Genomic DNA, 21,814 nt, shown 5'->3' on the forward strand with positions numbered 1-21,814 from the left:
ACAGTTGGTCAGCTGGAGAACAATACTGAATAAAACCGAGTAACAGCGAGTTAATGAAAGCTCGGGTTCTACCTTGAAAATCCCATGTAAAATACTATATATCATGCACTGTAAATTATTTGCTTTTGAAAATGTAGGAATTTTGATTGAAGGCTAACATGAAATCCCAAATGGTAGTACTTTTTTTTAATAAAGAACACAATTTTCTTAGACTATTTTTTTTTTTTTTTTAAAGAAAACAACAGCCAGGGCTCCCCTCCAAGCAAACCCCAAGCTTCCAAATAGTCCTGCAACATAAGGGCAAAAAGACTTCTCAGCATTTCCTGTGCAGCACTCCGCTGGCAGTGCTCTAGTATTTACTGTAAACAAACGATACCATCCTCTGGAGGCTAATGGGGCTGTTGATTGGTGTTTGCTCATCACAGCAGGGTCTGGTGTGCGATATCTGGGGCTTCTGTGTATTGATGAGTGTGGGCTGCTAGTGGGAGGTATAGCCTGCCGGAGGATGGGGAAGGGGGGCATGGAGGCTTGTTAGCTCTTTGTGGCTGGGTGGAATGAGAGACCTTGTTTATTTAGCATTCTTAGCAAGTCCTCCAGGACCCTTGCAAAGTCTACTAGAGTAGAATTCCCCCTATTCCCATGGATCTTTGTAGAAGTATCTAGCTGTTGAAAGACCAGACAAGATAGTTGCGTGCTTACTTAAAATAACCTTCATGCATCTGATCAAATATCTATTCTCATCTGAAACAGCTTAGGATCTCCGTAGAGGCTGATTAAGCAGGTAGCAATTTAGAGTGTGTTCTTGTCAAACAGTTGTTTAAAATGGTTTGTTTATGTTCTCTCAAGCAATAATGCATAGACAGAAAGAAGATTTGCCCAATGTTAGAGACTTAAACCAGGTTTAGTTTCCTAAGAAGGCCATTTTTTTCAAAGGCACTATTCTTAATTAAATTACTGTCGCACACTCATATAGCAATCAGCAAATTAGGAGTCTGATTACAGATATAACTCTCTAAATACACACAGCAAAGCTTTATGGTTTTGGCCATTAAGTGAGGATTGGGGATGGTGGAGAACAGTATTTTGCATTTTCATTTGCTTGTAGTATTTTCACCTTAATTTGCTTTATGACTCTTTCTGACTTTTTTGAATTTAGTAGTTTGATGTGAAAGTGATGGAAACACTGAGTGGGAGATTTTTATTTATTTATTTTCCTTAAATAACTATTTTAGAAACTGGTATCTAGTCAGTTGAAACCTTCCAAGGCAAGGTAGGTAGAGGCAAACTACACTTAGTGATAAATGTTTTTTAGCAACTATTATCAATGATAGGGGCTTCAATAGCAGGTGAATATTTGCAGTTACTCTCTCTCAAATTCTTTTTCTGATTTTTTTTTTCTTAAATGATAAGTTTTGGCCTTCTCTACACAGTTTGTCACTGATTTTCATGTTATATGGCTGAGATCTCTGGCCTTATTGGTGTGTAAGTTGGAGGAGGCAGACATTTCTTGTTTTCCCGAAAAATCTGTTCAGAAGCTGCACCAATGCAGACCTCTGCTGCTTATACCTAGGCTGAGCTCATGGCTTTTGAGCCATCATTCTCCTTAAATGAAGAGAGTTCATTGCATAGTGAAAACTACTGCAGTGTCAAGAAGAAGCCTTACAAAGTATTTTTTTTTCCCTGTTGTGGTGTTATGTTACTACAAGTTCTTTTCCCCTCATTCAGTTGTGTTACCTGAAGTTACGTATTCTAAATTGTTTTTAAACGTAACGTATCTTAACTATGAACTGATGCTTAGCAAGCAGCATCGAGTTGAGTGGCTGCAGTGGACAGTGTGTCTCTGTTTACGTCGAGAGATTTTGGAAGAAGAGCACAAATCCTCTTGTTGTTTATGATCACTCCTAGGCATGTAAAAATGTTCAAGGGCACTGAAGGTCCATTAGAAAGTCACTGAAGCATTGTAAACTGCCATGAAGATTATTTATGATAACCTAAAAATAAGATTCTAAAGAATATAGCATTTCTAAAAATAAGACACAAGCTCCTTTGTACTTTAAAAATGATAATAAAAATATTTAATGACATTTGGGTCAATGTTAAGATAATATATAAAATCTTTTAGTTACAATAACAGTTAAATGCACCCTAACTTATGATACAGTTTTAAATATGTTTGATCTTGGCAGTACCCTCTCCGTAACAGCCTTTCAGGGTGAAAACACCCATTATTCTTTGAGCTTGGCTACCTCTAAATCTGATGCAGTCTCTCCAAAAAGGAGAGCTTGTATTCCCCCTTCTCCTGTCTATCCTTTCATGGTCATGCAGCCCCCCCCTTCCCCCCCCCCCCAGGGAACATGAGCTGATTGAGTTCACTAAACTGGCAGAAAAGTAGCCGCACCAAAAAGTGTGTGTATGCAGGTGGTATTGACCTGAATTGGCTCAGCAGAGACATGCTTCTGCTGGCACGTGGAAAGGGTCAGGCCAAATCTGGAGGAGGAACAGTAGTGGAAAGTAGGAATAGAAGGATCTTCCTATCCTGGTGTCTGCAAAGTATTATATTTTCTATAATGTGTGATTTCCTTCTTAGTTTGAGCTGACAGGTGGTTTTATAGGGCTGCTCTGTGGACAAGAAGATGCAGGTAGAGGGTGAACTAGCTTTGCTGCCAAACGTATTCAAAGAGGTGCAGTCTTGGTCTGGAATCTCCTTCAACTACTTACTTTGTTGACTTTCTGCATTTGATAACACCCTGACTATTCAATTTTGCTTGATTTGATTTATTGGGAAAAAAGAAAAAAAAAAAAATGCTTGGAAATTAAGTAAATAGGGTAATTTGATGAACATATGTAAACTGAAATATACAAAAGTGAAAATGTCCTGTAGAATATGTTTACAGGTTTTGTTTGGATTTCAGGTTAACAGTAGTGCAGAAGTGTTTTTTTTGTTTGTTTGTTTGTTTTTTTTCCTTAGAAAAAGAAAAAAAAAAAAAAGATTTTGATAAGGATGGATTGTAATAAGGAAGATATCTAGTAGCTTTGCCATAGCTGAATATGACCCATCCATAGGCTGAATTAAATTGACCAAATTCTCAAATTTAATGATGAGTGTTTACTCCACATAGGAGTATGTGGAGTAAATATATAAATATAAGTAAGGGGGAATCATTCTATCACCTAATTTGTGCCTTTATTTGCTGCTGAATATCAGACCTGCTCAACTGCTGGTGAGTACGATATTTCACTCTCCACAGGCCAGCTTACCAAAAGCAACCATATGAGTCACCCAGAGCACTTCCCTCTCTTCCAGCTGAGATAACCTTTTGCTTATTTAGTCTCATGTTATAGAATGCTTCAGCTGCCATTGTCTGGAGGTACATTAACTTTGCATATTTCCTAAGGCTAGATCATTTTATTTGTTTAAGCAAAGTGAAAAAAAAAAAAATAAAAAAAAATCATGTAATGGGGGAAGAATTCTGAAAATATTTTCCTGTCAAATGTTTTGGGAAATTTTTTCAAAGGTTAAAACTAAATTCCATACATTCAGTAAAAAATGTTCAGTTTTTAGCCAGAGAATGTGACTGCAAACTGAGGCAAAATATTATGATGGTTACAAGGAGTTTGATGACTGTCCAACCTCAGGTACAGCCCCTTCATTCTCCATATCAGTCCCAAACTTTAATGACTGGATGCTCCTGCCTTTGCTTTAGTGGGACATTCAGAACTGCCTGAACTGCTTTACTGGGACACTTTTTGGCCTAACTGCCCTGTCAGTTACAATTAAAAGCGTTAATATGACAGTCAAAGGTCATAAATTGCTTGTGGCTAGTGTTCACTGCTTGTCTCACACAATGGCAACCAGGAAATTGCCCTGTCAGTTACAATTAGAGGTGTTAATATGGTGGCTAAGGGTCAAAATGCTTCAGTAGAAGGAAGGAGTTGCAGAGGACATTTGGTTTACATTAAGTGACGGTTCGGGAAAACTTTGCTTAAATGGGATGGTCGCTTAATCGGGGATATATTTCAATCTGACTAAGAGCCCTGATTAAGGGTTCTACTGCACTGCTCTGGCAGTGCTAAGCACTGGAATTATGCTCTTTTGGGGGCTTTCTAAGGCTTACTCAAATGCCACACTGAAAAAAAAAAAAGTTAATAGCTCCCATACTCTCTGGTGAAATATTTATAGATATGGTTATATTTATAGTTACGATGCAGAAAAAAACACTGAAAAATACCATTATCAATTATTATTATTATTAATATATGAATTCTGAAACTTGTGCACACTGACGTTATGTGCACAAGAATTCCTCCTTTGCTAATGGGATTTAGAAAAGACTCTGCTTGTCTAATATTGTTGTCATTTAGTGGTAAAACTCACATGGACTTCAGAAACAGCAGGCCAAACCTGAACTCTCCTAATATTATGTTTTTCTTCCTCTTTTAGAACAGCTTCTTCAAAACGTGTTTTGCCTATGAATTTCACTGAGGCCAGCTCCAAACTTGCAAATTAAATCAAGTAACTCAATAAGAAAATACATTCTTTTAAAATCCCTTAGATTTCAAAGACAAACTTGCTGGTGTGGGTGGTGGTGGTCCTTTCAAATGGTTTTAAATGTTTGAGGTTAGAAAACACTACTGTTTCTCTTATACTTCCATTTTGAGGTGATGACAGTGAATTCCTGCGTCTAAGTAAGGTAAATTTTCTAGTATGTCCACAAAACTGCGTGAGACATCATACAATGAACTGATGCTGAACTCTGTTTTTGCATGACTACAGACTAGGATTGGTGTAATGCTAGTTCTGATTTATCCACGCAGATGTGGCAAATATCCCTGATCTCTTGGGTCTGGAATCTGTTTAATATTGCAAATGGAGTAATTATAATCCTGGGATATACATGTCCTTCTTCTAAGATCTTCTTGTCTTTTGTTCCCTTTTACAAAAGAAAGTCAGGATATTAGACCAAGAGCATTAGTGAAATAAATTTTGGCGATAGAAATCTACAGGAAACACTGGTGATCACTGATATACTGAGCTCAATTTAGGACTGAATGAGAACAATAGATAGGAACAGGAACCCTGTGAAGCTGTGTGGCCAAAAATAAATCTAGTGTAAAGAATCACAACTTGAAGTCAGTGGATCAAAAACAAACCTTAATTTTGGCCCCTCTTGATCAAGTTCACTGATCAACTAGAAAACTTCTTGCAGCCAGACCTTTGAAGGACAAGCAAGACAACTAATGGAGGAGAACATATATCAGACATAATTTTTAAAATTATTTTTCTACCTCCCGTACCCCAGACCTTCATTGGCCTTTAGTACAACCAGTTTTATGGAAAGAAATCTGGATTTCCCAGTTATCCCTGGCTGGAATAGTGTGGTAGAGCCTACCCTGTCTCTAGCAGAGCTTGACCCTTGCCATGTCAGCCTCTGTTTCCCCCCCAAAAAGAGAAGACTATGTTCTCCCTGATGCACCTCAGAGCCTACAGGGTCTAACAGGTTACAGGAGGCTCCAGTGTCAGCTGTAAGGTCAGACCACGAAAAATTCCCATCCTAGTTCAAGTCTAAGGAAGCCAAAAAACATTATTTTTATTTTATTTTATTTTATTTTATTTTATTTTATTTTATTTTATTTTATTTTATTTTATTTTATTTTATTTTATTTTATTTTATTTTATTTTATTTTATTTTTTTATTATTTTTTTTTTTAATCCTTATGGAGCCATTTCTATTTCAGATGAGATATAGCATGGTTGATAGGGCCTGTGAAAGAGTGATGAATAAAGCTTGGGCCTTAGCCCCCAGGAATCCAGTTGAACGTTTATAATACCTGTGCATGTTTCCAAGCTCCAAGTCAGTTTATGTTGACAATGATGATGCTGAATTTGTCCTATAAAGAGGATTTGACATGTCTTGGGGGACAGGGTTTGAAATCTTTCTTCCAATTAGGAACTTCAGGTTGGAAGGATTTGCTGGAGGTCTGGCAGTACCCATATACATACCCAAATTTTAGATCCTGTTATACCCTTGTTTTTTTTACAACTCTGATTCAGAAAGAAAGTAGTAGTTTCTGTGCTGGATTTCACAACAGTTTAAGAGCTTCAGTCTGTAGCTCATTTTGATCTCAACAGGGAAAATCAAGTCATTTTCAAATCATTCCTTACAGTACAAAGTTAATGTATACTAAGACCTGTGGTCAATGCCTTATAGTTCTTTTGTATAAAATGCTTCTTCATTAAAAACATTTAAAAACTAATTTTCCAGGTCTTTTTGCATGCTCCTTTAGCATGTAGATCTTCTAGGAAAATCTATGAAAAAATAGACCGAATGTGAAATATATTTCAGGTACCATATGGTTGATATATAAAACTTTTAAAAGTTAAACTTTTGGTTATAATTAAATGTTCTTAAAGTAAGATAGGGAAACCTCTTTTAACTAATTTAATAACCTTAAATTCCAATGAATGTTATGAAACATTCTATTTCTATTCTGTTATGAAACAGGCTATTAATCCTTCCTTATGAAATACTTGATTTATAATTTCAAAGTTGTAAATTCAAAATAATTTATGAAAATAGAATCGAACAGCATAGTTATTAATTTATCTGAAAGCAAAAATAAATATGCTTCAAAATATTGCCCATGATGAAAATCCAAGAAAGGAAAAAGGTTCCATCTCATCAAAATTAGTTAAAACAGTCATGTGAGAGATAGGGAAATTAAGGCTTTAAATTTCCCATAAAAGCATACTAGAAATAAGGTGTTTATTTTTTATTTCTGGGTTGAGAAATTTGTATATTAGTACTGTCGCTTTTAGAAAGTGCTTTAAAACTAAAGTCTGAGTATCTTTATGTCTCTTTTAAAATTATTATTATTATTATTATTTCCTTTAACATGATCACCTGGTAGATTTTATGCACTTATATGGCAAGGCAGAGATGAGACAGAGTGGTGTTATTGATACCTGATCAGTTCTCCTGTCCTCACCCACCCTGAGTACAAGGACAGGGGATCAGGACTGTTCACATGTGCATATACAGTCACATCTGTAAGGTAGATGCAGTTTGTATTTGTTTCTGCTTCCTATTCTGTGAAGAGGAGTTTTTCCCAATAGTACCCAGCTAAGACCAGAACTTAACAAAGTGCTTGCAGTCTTGTCATGCACTGACAAGGCACTTGCTACAGGCTGGGCAATACTTTTCTCATATTCTAGTCAGGGAGCTGAGCAGAAGGGTTAATAGTCTGCTGTTGTTCAGGTGCTGAGAATTCACAACTCTCAGCAGCACTTCAGGTGTAATCATTACCTAAAATTCACAATTACCTGAAGTTCATAAACAGTGCAAAAGGTCCCAGAACTAAACCATTGCTACTGTGAGAACTGGTTCTCTTGTTTGAACCATGGGCATTCTGTTTTGAGTGACCAGTTGCGTTTCCCAACATCTGAAATGAGTTAGGAGAGGGTGGAAAAATGTAATACCTGGATGGCTGTCAGTAAACAAACATTGTCACTCAGAAGGTGTTTTCAGAAGTTTTTTTTATTATTAAAAATAAACTTGCTGCTAATTGTTTAAGGCTTGCCTTTCTCCTGTAAGTAAACCATGCTAATTAATTTAGGTGGTCACTAATTGCCTTATTGGTTTTGTGCCTTCTTCCTGGGAAGCACTCCACTTAGCCGGACTTGATGGGAAACCACAGCATTCACAGTGAGTGGTGGGGGCATGCAGCAAGGGGTGCTGTGGAAACAATCTTAAGGTCATAATAGGAGGGGAGAGCTCTTGCCTTGTATTTCTTGCCATGCTATAGCATTCCGTTCTCTAGAAAAAATAGTGTAGGAGGGGTGTAGCTAACCAAAAGTAGAGCAATTGCTAACTCCTCTTTTTCTGGGCTGAGCATGGCAGAAAGCCATGGTCTTTGGTTTAAAATGGTTTTTGTCAGAGCATTATGAAGATACACAGACACAGTGCAGAAACTGAGTTGCAGTATATCGTAGTGAGTAAAAAGAAAAGTATTTGAGAGATGCTACTTTGATTGAATCAAGGTCTGTTGGGCTAGTGTAGGTATTCGTCAAGGTATGCTACATCTTCCGCTTGCAACTGCTATGGAGCCAAATGACAGCAGTAAGTTGTGTGTCCATGAAAAGTAGTGAAGAAATGGATGTTTCCTGTTAAGTGTGGCTTAAGCCTTTGTGAACGATATTCATACAGTTGTGTGCTTATTTTAGGGTGGATTAGGTTTTCTTTACTAGGACAGCAACTGGTAAATCTAATTCCCTTAAGCTAACGTATTCCCTCTAATTTGTTCATCTCTCCTCTAAAAGAATTGCTAGGCAGGGCACTGCAGCTCCTTCTTGGCAGTTGTTGGGAAGCCTACACTTCAGTATTTCAGCCTTAGAATAATTGCAAAGTTCTTGTTTTAACTTGGTTGGGATGTTTTCTTGGTGAATTCAGCTCTTTGTTTTAGAGTTGCTGAAAATTTGCATAGTCTGTTGAGGTACATGAGGGAAAAACAGTCAAGATTGTTTAAATAAGTCATTTGGAACATTTTAAACACAGTAGTTTCCCTGAGTTGTCCTTCAGCCTGAATATTTCCAGTTTTCTTGTGGATTCTGTGAATTCTAGCCTTTAAAGAAAATACTTCGCTTGCAGTGTCATTCTTGTGATTTTTTTTTTTTTTTCTCTTTCAAATGAATATCAAAGAGAACAGACAGCTTCAACATTCAATCAGGGGCAGAACTGGTAGACTGTCATCCCCCTTGTCGTATCTCCCATGACATGACATGCTTGAACAAAGCATTTTGGAGCTTTATTCAAGTTTCAGGTTTCTACTGAAGCCAGTGGTTTTGTTTGTGTGTGTGTTGATGAGACTGATTCAGACTAAAGAATAAAACGAGAAATATCTCAGATCAGGATACATGGCTACAGTGTGCTGTATGAACTACAATTCATATTCTTTGTACCTGTTAACACCACCATCTGGACTGCCTGTTAGTGCCTCTGTAATGTCCCACAGTGGTGACACTTATTCCATTATGAATAATTGTGGCTCATTGAAAAACAAAATACAGAAGCATGGGTAAACGGTGAAACATTTTTAATCCAAACTATATATATATTTTAAAAGCATTTCTTATTCCTATATAAGCATTTGAACCAATTTCTCCCCAAATTAAAATTTTCATGGAAATACATTCTGACTTCTGACCAACTGTAGTCTGAGAAGTGGAAGATCTTTCCCAAATAATATTTTTTTTTTTTAATTTTCAATTTTATTTATTTATTTATTTATTTTTTTAATGATCATAAACTAGAAGTAGTTAGTAATTCAGAGTTAACAGAGCTAAAAGCTCCTTTTATTTTATCTGTTCCATTCTTTCAAAAAGAAAAAGCCAGAAAAGGAGGAGCAGAATTCAGTGAATGAAGGAAGATGAAATCTTTGCAGAAGAAAAACAAAAGGAAAACAAGGTTTACCTGGGTTTTATGTCTGTGGGGTATGAAATATAACTTTTTTCGCTGAGAGTGTGTGCCCATGTATGTTATCAGAAATAATTCGTGCAGATTGTCAAAGCATGTATTTTACAGCCAATCTCATCTTTCCTCCTTATCTTACACATCACTCGCTGCTGCATGGTAAGTTAATTTATTTAGATCAAATTTTTAGAGAGTGTTCATGGTTTAGAGTTACAATCGCTATTGGTTCTGTCCCCATAGAGAATTTTAGTTGTGCTAGCTTTTTGGAAGAGTTGCTTTTGGGACACTACCTGTCTGACTCGTGACATGTAACCAGGATGATGCAGTAGATGTAGCTACATTATGGCACGTTGGGCTGCTGTCACAGCAGTTGCCTGTCCACTTCTGAGCTGAAGCCTACTGCCTCCTCCAGAGGAGCAGCAAGAATAAATGTACTCCAGCTCTTCAGCTGCTGAGACTCCCAGGCAGGTGGGTAAGTCAATGCACAGATGCATTGACTGAGTGATGAAGGTGGTTTAAGGAAATATGTTTGGCTGTGAGTTATACTGGCTGAAGGACTTGCACAAGATTATTCCTGCTGCTGCTAAGCTTAGAGGTGGATGACAGCTGCCAGTGGTGGCATCTGAAATCACAGTATCTAAGTTCTCCAGACCTGAGAGTCACCTCAGAGCCTGGGTGATTGATGAAACCATTTTCACAGACACTAGTATGTAGCTAAGTATAAGCACTGGAGTAATGAAAACAGGTATAACTTGCTCATCCTGACTTCTCATTGGTACTCAAGATTTCAGAAGGGAAAAGTTGTATTTTTACTTTCAAAATCTGGAAAAAAAAAACTTCAGTCAAGACATAAATTGTGGCTGATAGTACTTAATATGAAGTGAAATACATCTTCAGTAGTTGATGTCCCATGTACTTTTATTGTTAAATGACATGTGCTTATGTGAGTGGATCATAAAAATGTGTGTTTAAACTAACATGTAAGCTCTCACTTCCTTTTCAGGACAAGAAGCTGTGTCTTACAGAAAATAATGAACTGGCATCTCCATCTTTCTCCCTTTGTGTAAGATCATGCGTCTAGAGTCCATGGCTATTCCATTCTTGGCCTCCCAGATGAGTCTGCCAACAAAGTTTTCATAGTTTTGCAATGCGGACGATTGTCTGTTGGGAATTAGATGGAGCTTGCCGATCTCACTTTGTCTAGATCACCACAAAATTGCTTGAAGGTTTTGAGTTTCCTCTGAATTAAAAGTGTGGTGTGGTGATTTTAATTGCCCCTCTGTGGAATAAAGTTTTGCATAGTTAAATGATGCTATTACTGGTATTAACTGTCTTTGAGAGAACATTATTTTTCCTGGAAAGCCTTAACTTGAATTCTTTTTTTCCCATAGAAAGGAAGTTTAGAAAATAAGTGTATGAAATACTTAGCAACTGTGGCGTGTCTTTTCCCCTTGATGTGTGTCATTAATTCCCATTAAACTGAAAGAGGAGAGACTACACCACTGAATGTGCGTGTAACATTTTGATATGCTCCCAGTTGGTAGAAATGAGAGCGACACTAACAGCTGCTAACAGTGTCAACAGTCTCGCAGGATGAAGTGTGGCGAGCCCCCAACTGTTTCCCATTCAAATGAGTTATGAGCTCTCACTGCTCAGAGACACCCTGATAAGAGACCATTTGAGTAGACTGGTGAGACTAGGGGAATATCCACCTGACTGCATGGGCCCATCCTTCAAATAACATAAAATGGGCAAAAACATTTTGGTGGAGGGGAGGGAGAGAGATAAAGTTAGGAGAGAGGATGTCAAAAGCTCACTGAGCAGAACCCGGTGAAGGCTGGTTGTGGAAGTAGTCCTTGGTTCAGGAAATAGGATGTGCTAAGGATGGGGAATGCTCTAAAGAAAATGCAATGAGGCAACATGAGATGACTTGGGGGCCCACCCACCTTCCAACATCAAAGTCTGACTGCAGAGAATGCTTGGTCATTTGCTGCTTAATGTTACATGCTCTATGTTGATGCCAAAATTATTGGCCTGCCTTCTGAGTGCTACTTATAGTACTTCATTCAATTCGCTTGCTTTCCTAATCCACTTGTAATTGTCCTTTTTTCCACCCAAAGAAATGTCACATGGGGACAATAAAACAGGCTGCTCAGTCTTGATGAGCAAGAACCAGTATTATCTGTGGGCTGCACTTGTTGCTTCCCATTTGGAATACTGAGGGCTCCCATGATATTTTTTTTCCTGTCATGTAAATAATGTGTGAAGTATTTCATAGAAGCATTCAGTGTGAAAGGTGCCTGACAGATTTTGTAGTCCATTTCCTGGGATTATGGCAGAATTAACTCCATTATCCCTAAGCACTCCGTAACAGATGGGTGTTTAGCCCGGCCTGAAAAATCACCAAAAGCACATAATTCCTCAAAACTCTATCTTTGGATAGTTTGTTCTTACAATGATCAAGTATTCCATCAGAATTTTCCGTGCTGTTATGAAACTGTTACTGCTTTACTCTTCAGATACTTAGACCAGGGCCTCTTTTTAAATCCCTCACTTTTTCACCAAAACAAATTGCTTTTTTTCCCCTTTCTCTCTTCTAAAAATACGGGCCTTTGAATCTAGATCTCTGTTTGTAGCTTAATCAAAGATGGGATGGTACTGGGATGGGATGGTTTTTGATATATATGCATCTATATTCAAAAGTGGATGCTGATATGAATGCAGCTCAGTGACATGCTTTCCTTTCAGAAAAGAAGCACTCCTCTGATTTGTCAACTGCAAGTCCCTAGATCTGCATGAGAATTGGTATTAGTCAGCATCCCATTCTGTAAGGTTTTCATTTCACTAGACTTCCCAGTAAATATGTATCACTGATATCTATCAGCGTTGGTACTTTTCTCTTGTTTTGTTTTCTTGTTTTTATTTGCAACCCCTTCTTTATTTTATTATTTAATTTCTGATCCCTCCCTGCTGGCTTAACAATGACCATTAAGAATTACTAGTGGTCAGATGTTTATCTGGTGATGTTTGCTTTATCACGCTGTAAAACCTTGCTCTTGAGATTGATCCAACAGTGATGTCATATGGCCGTCATCCCTTGGTTTTCATCTGCTGCTGCTGCTTTCCCATGTCAGCCAGTGAGGAGAACTATGGAATAAAAACAGTTGAATTGCTGCTAATATTTTGGCTTCAGCTAACAGGCTGAATAGTTGCCAACCAGTCTTTCCTGTTGCTGGGGAGGAAAAAAAATCTAGAATAACTGAGCAAAATAACAGCTTAGTTCTAGCTGAGCAAAACCCTAAGCCTTTCTCTCTCCCCTACTGAATGGCAGTATGACAGAAAATCTGTAGCACATCCTATGCAATCCTGAATCGATGGTCTGTTTGAAAGAAGGATGCCAAATCTTACTAGAGCAGGCTACTTCACACACCCATCCTGAAAGCATATGAACTGCAGGGGATTTATGAATAAGAACATAATAGAGTCATCCCATCTTTCCTTCACAATCTGTTTGTGAGCTCTCCTTTGAGTAGGGCCTATGAAGTCTTCAAATCTATTTCATGAGGTCAGCAACATATGCAATAATTTCATAAACTGACTTTAAAACATGAAATGTAGCCCAGAGGCAGCAACCTTTAAATAATTATATTTCTTCTTTGTTCTTTTTCTATTTTGTTTGCACATCAGATGGTGGATTTGGCACACATTTTGCATTTGCTTAACAGCAGGAATGAATACATTTATACGATTGTAACTTTAACATACCCTTTCAGATTCTAAACTGCTTTGTCAGGTATGCTGAAAACAGGTCTGAATGGGTCTCTGTTAGAAGGTGCAGCATTCATAAAAATCAGGAATGCAAAGAACCCTGCAGCTGTTTGTGGTTGCTGGGAGTTATTTGTGGACATACCTTCATTCACCATACCCCAAGTTGTGCTTACTTCCATGCCTGTTCTTGGGTCTACAGAATGAGTTGCATCATAAGTACACAGTTTAGCCCTGTCTTGAAACGTGGAGTGGGTGTTTTATCTATTAAGCTACTCCACAATTGGCTACTAGCAGAGGAATTTGCACGGTTTGCATTAGCCATGGGAGGGCTCTCTTACCAAGTCTCTCTGTGCAATATGAATACATTGAAAAACACAAGATGAGACCACAAATGGTTAAATAAAGGCAAGAGTGAAAGCTCAAAAGAAAATCTTTTTCACATTTCATATTAAAGCTTATTTGTTCAAAAGGAGTTGCAGAAATCATATTTGATTTATACCATGCCAGATTTTTGACATCCCTGTGTTGAAAAAAGCTTCACTTCTCATATAGTTTCATCCCTAAGTGGAAATCAGAACTTGTATGTGTGATGCTGTGCTGCTGTAAAAGTAAGAAGAATGGTATTCTTTTGGTAACTTGTTCCTGCAGTTGCTAGGAATCAAAAAGATTTGTTGTTGTTGTTCTTACATATTTAAACTGAAAGAGGATGTGATCAGCTAGTTGTCTTGTTGCGCTTTTGCCAAAGATTTAGATGGTATGTTGCCACAGTTCTAGGTATGTTGTTCCATTGGGCAAGTACTCTTACTTAAATGATGGGTCTTATTATTTTCAGGCTCTGATTAGCAACTGCTTTAGCTTTCCATTGGATATTGTCAGTTGGAGAGACCTGTAGATTCAGGTGTTTTCTTTTATTCAAGTGTTCTTCTATGTTTTCTGTCAAGTCACATTGCCAGCATTTTCAATAAATTGAGCAGCAGAGAACCTTTCACAATAGGGCCATGTGCTCCGTTTTTCAAACACTACTTACTGTTTTCTTCTCTCCTTTTTTTTTTTTTTTTTTAAATGTAGATGCTACGGTTCTTCTAATATAAGTATCAATAACCTGTTTTCACAAGTCTAGTTCAGGAGAGCACTGAAATATTTGTCAAACTATAATCACACAGTTAAACCTCACTGACGTGGTACTTCATGAAATGCTTAATTTCAGCGCATACCTAAGTGCTTCTCTCACTGGAGACAGGCAGACACATATGCTAAAATGATTTCCTTGGCTGAGGCAAAGAACATCTTTAATGAGATAATGAAACAAGTGGACTAGGCAATGCTCTTTAGCTGTTTTGACCTAACTTTTTATTTCCAAGGTATGTTTGTTCAATGAAATATCAAGAAGCTACATACTTGGGGTTGTTGGTTGTTGTTTTTTGGTTGTGTTTTGTTGTCATTTTGGTTTGGTTTTTACTTGTTAACATTTTTACATAACCAAAATGTGGGGCTCAGTAGCAGATTCATTTACGTCCTTTAGTCTCTCTTTGTTACCATTTTATAGACCGGTTTGTATAATGCCAGTTGTCAGTACTATGCAAGTAATACTTAGTATGTGTTCATACTAAATTCTTTGAAGAAATTGCTAGGAATAGTTTAGAGTTCTTATTTCATATATTTTGGAAGAAGACAGTTGCTCTAGTCCATCTTATAAATTAACCCTCTTTAACATACATTTCATGTTTACTTTCTGTAGGAGTGATGACTTACCCAAAGGACACAAAGTCGACACTCCAAAGAGAAAACTCAATGTGCAATACCATTCAGCTTGCAAGTTTGCTGAAAGGTGTACAAATGTGTGAAGATAAGGTTTTTAGTTTTCGCAAAGCCTTTCTGAGGTATTGAAGAAACAGTTTAGGCGTGATACTGGATTAAAAACTAAAACCAAGATATTAGTGGACTATAAAAGCAGGAAAGAAGAATCTCCAGAATACTTTGTTGGTCTTATTCCATGTGTCAGATGTCAACTCCTTTCTCTGATTTTCTCCAAAGGCTTTCTAAAGACAACAGTATTGTTTATAGTTTCTCCAGCAGGTTTGCAAGTCAGCTTTGTTGGACTCAGGCTTGTGTTCAACATGTTTAGGTGTGACCACATGGAAAGAAGCAGAAAGGAAATGCCAAAACAGCCCCTCCAAAAGTATAATACCTGTTTACATTTTCTGCTATACTGAGAAGCAACTTGTTGAATCATGAACAAAATCCCTGAGGCCACATTTATGTCATAAGTTCTGTGTGTTACACAGGATGAGGCTTTATGCTGTCGCAGTGACAGCTCAAATCTCAGCTAAATATGTTTGTACAACCACATCACCTTGAGCAGTGATTTTTGTTAGATTTAAGAAGCAAAGAAAGGTCAACTCCTTCAATGGACTAACCTGAGATAAAATGCAAGATTTGTAGCCAGGTATTCACCAGGACACCAGTAATATTAGTCTCTGAAGTTGATTATAAACTGGTGCTGAACAGTCAAAGAGGAAAAGTAAGATTAAGATGAAAAATGTACTGTGGTTATTAAGTCCATAAATGATAAGAATGTACCAGAGTATCTTCTGGTTTTTGTTTGTTTGTTTGTTTGTTTGTTTTGTGTGTGTGTTGTTTTATTCCCACATTACAAGTTATTTTGGAAGAAATTATGTAAATATTCACTATCTTTTTCTTTGCGCAGATCTATTAATGATGATTCCAAAGAAATCTGAATTGAGAATTATTTTATTATTCAACATTTATGTATGCAATTGATTCTGATATTGCATCTGGAGCCAAAGAGACAGACGTTCATCTGTAATATCCAAAGATCCCATCTGGGGAATTTTTATTTTGGTTTGCTAGCACCCCTTGGAAATCTTTAGGAGACATAATTATGTATAGTAAATGGATGTTTGTTTGTTTTTCCAGGTATGTGTTAGTAATGCAGGGTTATCCCTGTTCATTTCATTGTGCTGGATACCAAGCTGTGAACCTTAAAAACAAATAATCATCTGGTTCATCTTGTCTAGTCTTTAAAGTCATATTTCATATTTGCTTTGTTTTAACTGAACATTGACACTGGGGAGGTGGAACTAAGGTAAGGTGCAGCTGTCTTAGATCAGACTGGTCTCCTCTCAGTAACTGGTACTTTTCCAGAAAGGGTACTTACAGTCAAATGTAACTAAGTGGAAGCAGAATACACTAGGATATGGTGGACTGCCAGGCATGGTTAGACTAACAGCTTCAGCAATCATCTTCACGCTAGAAAAGCACCCTGATGGTGGGAAGTCCCAGGTGGATGTTAATAACCCCCCATCATGCCCTTTGAGAGCATCTCCATTACATGGACAGATACAGGGAGGCAGAAAGTGCCTGCTAATACAAATCTGTGATTTACTCTTCTCTGTTGGTTGAATTTGGTGGATTCTCATTTCCAGCTTCCTCCTAATTCCTGCGTATTGCTGCGCCTTTCCTGAAATAGGTTTGGCATTTTTTTTCTTGAACAAAGCGTCCAAACCTATTCCTCACAGTCTGTAAGTAGCAAGGATGATAGTAGCTGTTGGGGAGGAGGAGGAATAAGAGGGGTCTTGACTCCAGTGCTCTCTTCCTCTCTTGTAATATTGTGATGGCTGAATACTGTCTGTCAGTTCCCAGCTACACTATATTTCTATAACAGTATATACAATAGACCTGTATATAACTCATTATGAATAGTCATTTGTAACATGTGCTTTGTCAAACACTTCACAGATAAAACGGACGTTTTGAGATAGTGTGACAGATATTCTGCATTTATTATACCGCCAATGAGGTGGTAGACAAATGAACATTGCACGTTCATCCTGAGGCTGAAATCACGGTGGATTTATTGTAATGGATGTGATGCATTACCACATATGATGAACAGGCCATCCGCCTGCATTATAAATGGCATTATTTAAACTAGCTAAATTGTTATCTAGAGCAATGTTTCTTAAAATGGGATTCCCTGGGGAGGCTCAGGTAAAACTATCAGAGCTCATTTAAAAAAAAAATAAAAAATGTTGGTCTCTGTTGCAGTTAATCCTCACTGGGGAATCAGAAGGACTGGAGTCATCTATCATGTGTGGCCAGAAGGACCAGGCTACAAACAGGCCCCGGGTGCTTGTGAGGGAGTGGTGCATCCAGGCTGGACCCTGAAGGCAGGTGTGGTGACTCCACAAATCTCCCCATGACTTTCAGAAGGGCAGCTCAGTCTGTTCTGGGCTGTTCACCAGCACGTCTGTACCTTGCCCCCAACCCTACTGCTGCTGTTCGAAGGTTGCTGCCATGAGCAGTTGGGGCCTCCAGCAGCTGCCTGTGCTGGGGTCTCCTGGGTCTGCCTCTAGAAAACTTGTGCCATCTTCGCATCCTCTGGATTCTCAGCTGCTGCACAGGTCAAAAAAGCCCCTGGCTGCTTTAAATTACGGCAGCCCATCCCAGGCTGCTTCTGGGGTTGCTGTGTTGCCTACAGTGCTGATAGCATGCCTAATTCTGCCCCTTGGCACATTTCCTACACAGGTGCGTGGGAGAAGAGAGGAAGCAGCTTTGCTGTGTGATTTACAGTTGCAGCTCCCAAACAAACCCTTGCATTGGCAACGTATTAAGGGAGCTGGGCAGGGAACCAAGTCAATTGACAGCAATGAGTGGATCCAGCTGCATTTGATTTACTTTATATTTTTCACTAGACAAAGGTGGCAGTGGCAAAGCATCTTTGTTTCCTCTATTACATGTGCAATGCATGCATCTGAAATGCATCACTTTTCCTGTTTCTTCTAGCTCTTGGAAAGGGTTCTTGCACACTTCTCTTCCAGGATTGTCCTTGCGGAGGCTCACATATCATTTGTGCACCTTTGGGGAAAAATGCTGTCTGGGACTAGGCTTGAGAAATGCAGAACTAGCCATATGTGGCAGATTTCCAGCCTGTAATTGTATTAGATTGTAAAGTAAAATGATTTTACAGTAGTTATGCAATAAACATATGTAATGTATATATAAAACTCATGTAATCCATCAGGCATTTGAAGAAGGGCAAATTAAAATTTAAAGTTGGCTCTCACCTTAACACAAAGGAAATAATATAGAGTCAAACAAAGAACTGAGCTCCTGCACAAAATTTTGGAAGTCAGCAAACTATTCCTAAGGAGTGTACCCATGTTATCATATCACAGTGCCTTAATGTCAGCATGTTCTGTATATGACCATGAATAAGGGTTCCAGCTCAGGATATGAAAACTGGGCTTTCTAATGAAAAGAAAGGTCTCCATTAAATCTGAAACATCTTGTGAAATTAATTTGTTGCCGTTCTGATATGCTGGATATTCTATGGGAAATATTCATTTAGATTTCAATTGTTCCATGGACTGTAGACAGTAAAAAATGACTGTAGTGTATTAACATAAATCATCAAAAAAGGCAGAAGCTGGATTTACTAACTTTTCTTGAAGCCCCTTGGAAAATGTACTGATTTTTTTTTTTGGAGAACTTCTGCTGGTCTGGGTGAGTGATACCCAGACATGTGGTGGTGATACCCTCACATGTGGTGGTGAGAGCCATGTAATTAGCGTGTATTTCTTCAGCATCTTTGACGAGTCATCTGTCTCTTCCAGAACTGCCTTTCACAGTGTCTGAAGTTACCACTGATTTTTTTTTTCTTTGCTTATTTTTTTTTTCTTCTGAGCACTTGCAAACTTTCGTAACATGTCTTTTTTTTCCCCTCATGCAAAGAGCACATTATGTTGCATTATTGATTTTTCACTGGGGTGAATATCATGTTGAAAGCTATTTTGAATGACTCCTAAGAAACAGTTTTCAGCACACCTTTTTCAGTGAACTTTCCTGTCTCCCAAGGATCCTTTTCATGTTACAGACTGTTGTCATATCATCCTGTTTCTATTGGGGTTTAATGTTTTTTTCTAATACATGATTATGTAAGCACTTGATTACTTGGATCTTGATGTGGGTTTTGATCCTGGAATAATAAGGTTTTGTGGATGCAGAATATTTTATAGTACTGTCTATGAGGCACTGCATTTACTTATCATGGTGTACAGACATTTATTAATATTAATGAATGTGTAATTGAAATTAGCAAGCTCCCTTGGAAAAGTAAACAATTCCTTTTGTGTTTTGGTTTTAAAATAGATCTTTGTTTCTTAAAGCATGCTTTTAGTATGGTCCTTCTTCTGATGTCCTTCTTGCATGTAGCTCTTGCCTCATTCCCCTAAAATTCAGCCTTCCAGCTCCTATGCAAGAAAAAGGATCTCAAGAAAATAATTTGTGGAGAAGGTGGGTTTTTTTTATTATTATTATTATTTTTTCTCCCCTGGGTAGTTTTTGCAAATTGCCCCCTGAGAATAAAACTGCTGAATGTTTGGGTCTATGTCTCAAGAAGGAAAAAAAGGACAGGAGGTTCTAAGTAAGAGGGCAAATTGGTACTAGTGGGAGAAAGAGAAATTATAGATGTATCCTGCACATCTTATTTGCAAACCTACTATGCAATAATTTTTAGAAATATTTAACTCTCAGATTCTTACTGGATGGTGACAAATGGGCAGATACTAATATGGTGGTTTTAGCGTTTTGTCATCATTGGGCCTATAGCTCACGTATACCTCACTTATTTTTAGTGTCACAGAAGAGCATTATGGTCATCTATCCTGACCCACATTACACAAGCTGGAGAACAGCCTTGAATATTGCTCAGGGTCTGGTGGGGGGTTATTTAGTTGTTTTTGTTGGTCATGGTTTTTATTTTGCTTCCTTCCTCTGTTTAAGTTGTAGTCAGAGGACTCATCTCGGGTTAAAGGCACTACATGATGATGAATCCCCTGCATCTTCGGTGGAATGCTCCAGCAGGTAACACCCCTTGTTAAAACTGGCGTTTCCCATACCACTTTCCCTCCTCCACCAGCTAGATTGCAGAGCTCCCTGCTATCAGAAATGTCTTCCTTATGTTGTGACCTGGACTCTGTGGGCCGTCACCACTTGGATTTGCCTGTGATGAACTAAATGGGTCGAGTTTCTTCAGTCATTATAAGACAATATTTTCAAGACATTGAATCACTTTGTGGCTCTCATATGAGCTCTCACCGGTTTTCCAAATTCTTTTTGGGAGCTCCCAGTGTATTACTTATGGTCTCACTAATGCTATATGCAGAGGGTAATACCAGTTCATTACTCCTACATGCTGTGTGCTATTCCCCAGCTTATGCATTCAAGGATTGTATTAGTTCTCCTGGCCACAGCACCTCTCATCGTGAGATTTACTGCTGGGAGGACTTGGATCAAGCTCTGAGACACTCAGACAGCAATTGGGAAGGCCTTATTTGCTAGTAATGGCTGGGGCTCATTTGAGCAATTTGTCAGCAATCTGGAAGTTTTTACCGTTGTGATAGAAATGAGAGCAAGCCCTGGCTGCACCTCTCCCTGTTTGAGAAATATTCAGGTTTGCTCTCCAGCTAAACCACAGTTCATTCCAGTGGTGCCAAATTCTGCAGTTCACTTTCCAGCCCCCTAAAAACCCACGACATCATGCATGTGCACTGCTGCATGCTCCATAGCTCCAAAGCCAGGTGGCGGCTGCTGCTCCCACGGCAGTGCAGAGGATTAGGGAACAATATGCAATCTCCTCCATCTTTGGTTGCACAAATATCCACAGTGGCTTTATTTCTCCTTCATCTGTGTGTCTCAGAGAAAATGGGTGTCCCATTTCTCCCCATAAGTAAGATTGTCATTTTGAGGCCTAATGAAACCCTTAAATAAATGAGCCGAAGCCCTTGTCTGTGACATTACTGGTGCCATCATGAGACTGTTGTCGCACATCAGTCAAACATACACATACTTTACCTTCCACCCCAGCCGTCCCCTATGCAGGCTGTTATCTATTTTTATTGCAACATGTTGGCCTGGAAAGTTGGCATAATAAAGACACATTTGTTTACCTGTTTGGGTCCTTTTTTTGTTCATGTTTGTTTAATGTTTGTCATGTTTTTTTTTGCGTGTTTGTTTCATGTTTTGCATGTTTTCCACAAAACATAGTAATGAAAGACATTATATAAAAGTTGACACAGATTGGTCAATAATTGCTTAATTCTAGTTGGAATTTTGTTTGACTAATACCTTGTATTTTAATCTAAAGCAGTAAATACTGGTTTGGGCTAGTTTTAATGGACAAATAAAAGGTGACTGAGAAAAGCAGGTTATTATGAATTGAGCTAAGTAGACTAATCTTCACTTGTGAAGCTTGGGAACAGGTTTGTACCCTCAATGAGAATTTTTAGAGTCGCTACCTGGAGAACAGGGAAAATCACTCTCTGAGGTGAGTGCAGGTGGTCAACAGCTGTTTTTATTTCTGTTCTACTTGGACAAATCAGATGTTTCCTTTGCCTATTTTATTTATTTATTTATTGAGCATTGGAGATAGATTTTTTTTTTTTTTGTCTGCTTTCCTCCTGCCCCCTATTATGAGATAAAATTGATACTCACAAACAATAAATAAAAAAAAAAAATCTATATTAAGGGTCACAGGAGATATTTAAATCTTAAAAATG

General features: G+C 38.2%; 1 protein-coding gene across 6 annotated transcripts in view; it reads left to right on the top strand.

The window, feature by feature from the left end:
* Positions 1–21,814, top strand: part of LOC311435831 (uncharacterized protein) — a 235,908-nt gene that overhangs the window by 173,695 nt on the left and 40,399 nt on the right. For 5 of the 6 annotated variants that reach the window (XM_084517263.1, XM_084517264.1, XM_084517259.1 and 2 more), the window contains one exon: positions 20,040–20,120. The exons of the other annotated variant lie outside the window; for it this stretch is intronic. Coding sequence is in view for 1 of the 5 variants with exons in the window: in XM_084517259.1 (XP_084373385.1) it covers positions 20,040–20,120 (81 nt within the window). In the remaining 4 variants the exon portion in view is untranslated. The remainder of the gene's footprint in view (positions 1–20,039; positions 20,121–21,814) is intronic. 6 annotated transcript variants of the gene reach the window in all.

The sequence above is a fragment of the Aythya ferina genome (genome assembly GCF_964211825.1).
Source record: "Aythya ferina genome assembly, chromosome: 4".
NCBI classification, from domain to species: Eukaryota; Metazoa; Chordata; class Aves; order Anseriformes; family Anatidae; genus Aythya; species Aythya ferina.